This window comes from Besnoitia besnoiti (genome assembly GCF_002563875.1).
Source record: "Besnoitia besnoiti strain Bb-Ger1 chromosome Unknown contig00059, whole genome shotgun sequence".
Taxonomy (NCBI): Eukaryota; Apicomplexa; class Conoidasida; order Eucoccidiorida; family Sarcocystidae; genus Besnoitia; species Besnoitia besnoiti.
In genome coordinates this window covers 1-1,693 of record NW_021703953.1, presented here as the reverse complement: position 1 = coordinate 1,693, position 1,693 = coordinate 1, and the positions used below count along the sequence as shown (strand labels likewise).

Sequence of the window (1,693 nt, the reverse complement as noted above, 5' to 3'; positions counted from 1 at the left end):
CGATCCAGAACTGTATAACTCAAATCGAATAAACAAAGACATTATAGTTCCTAGAATACTGAAGATGACTCCGGTTATGAGATACAGACAACCAAGTTCTTTATGATTGCAGTACACCACCACCCCACTGGACTGCTTAAGACAGCTAAAAGTGTTGGATTTCAATATCACGGTAATCATGTTTGCTTGGAAGCTGGAAGACGGAATCGTTATTAAGCGCCAGGTAGTCCTGGACACTGAATCCATGAGCGTGAACATTGGATGTCACCATGGTTATAGTTACGGTACATATATAAAATCTACAGTACGATTTGAGATTTGTTACGTGACGAGCGGTGTGTTTAAGACTAGTTTACATGCGCTCATTTTAATATGTAGTTATTTAACGAAGTTCTATTGTGCTAGCATGGTTTCGAGAACACACCAAATTTCCATGAGTCTATTCCGGGCACACCTCGTCTTTTATCGGTGTGCTCTCAATCTAAATTCATCTTATAACTTTGGTTTCTTAGTTGCAATTACCTTTGTACTCCAAATAATTACAGGTATCACTTTAGCGTTCCGATATACTTCTGAAGCATCTTGTGCATTTGCTAGTGTTCAACATCTAGTTAGAGAGGTAGCAGCAGGATGGGAATTTAGGATGTTGCATGCAACAACTGCTTCTTTCGTCTTCTTGTGTATCTTAATACACATGTCTCGAGGTATGTATAACTCCAGCTATAGTTATTTAACTACTGCTTGGATGTCTGGTTTAGTTTTATATCTACTTACTATAGCCACTGCTTTCCTCGGTTATGTACTACCATGGGGACAGATGAGTTTCTGGGGTGCTACAGTCATTACTAATCTCCTTTCTCCAATACCATATTTAGTACCTTGGTTACTCGGTGGATACTATGTATCTGATGTAACATTAAAACGATTCTTTGTATTGCACTTTATATTACCTTTTGTAGGTTGCATTCTAATTGTATTACACATCTTCTATTTACATTTAAATGGTTCTAGTAACCCTGCAGGTATTGATTCCGCACTTAAAGTAGCCTTCTATCCTCATATGTTAATGACCGATGCTAAATGTCTATCCTATCTAATTGGTTTAATTTTCTTACAAACGGCTTTTGGTTTGATTGAATTATCGCACCCAGATAACTCCATACCAGTGAACCGGTTTGTAACTCCGCTTCATATCGTACCTGAATGGTACTTTTTAGCATATTATGCGGTGTTAAAAGTAATCCCATCCAAAACCGGTGGTTTGTTAGTATTTATGTCCTCTCTCATTAACTTAGCTCTTTTATCTGAAATTCGAGCTTTGAATACTCGAATGTTGATACGACAACATTTTATGACTCGAAATGTAGTCAGTGGATGGGTAATTATTTGGGTATACAGTATGATCTTCTTGATTATTATTGGTAGTGCTATTCCACAAGCGACTTATATCTTATATGGTAGATTAGCTACTATCGTATATCTTACTACCGGATTGGTTCTATGCTTATACTAAATCAATAGTTATAATGACTACAGCTTCCAAGCAAACATGATTACCGTGATATTGAAATCCAACACTTTTAGCTGTCTTAAGCAGTCCAGTGGGGTGGTGGTGTACTGCAATCATAAAGAACTTGGTTGTCTGTATCTCATAACCGGAGTCATCTTCAGTATTCTAGGAACTATAATGTCT

The 1,693-nt window shown here is 37.3% G+C and overlaps 1 protein-coding gene across 1 annotated transcript; it reads left to right on the top strand.

Annotated features, from left to right (window-relative positions):
- Positions 1-433: 433 nt before the first annotated feature.
- BESB_064390 (cytochrome b) lies at positions 434-1,513 on the top strand (the record flags this gene model as incomplete). Its single annotated transcript, XM_029364834.1, has 1 exon — positions 434-1,513. The coding sequence occupies one exon, from the start codon at positions 434-436 to the stop codon at positions 1,511-1,513; it is 1,080 nt and encodes a 359-aa protein (XP_029214883.1).
- Between the last annotated feature and the right edge of the window lie 180 nt (positions 1,514-1,693).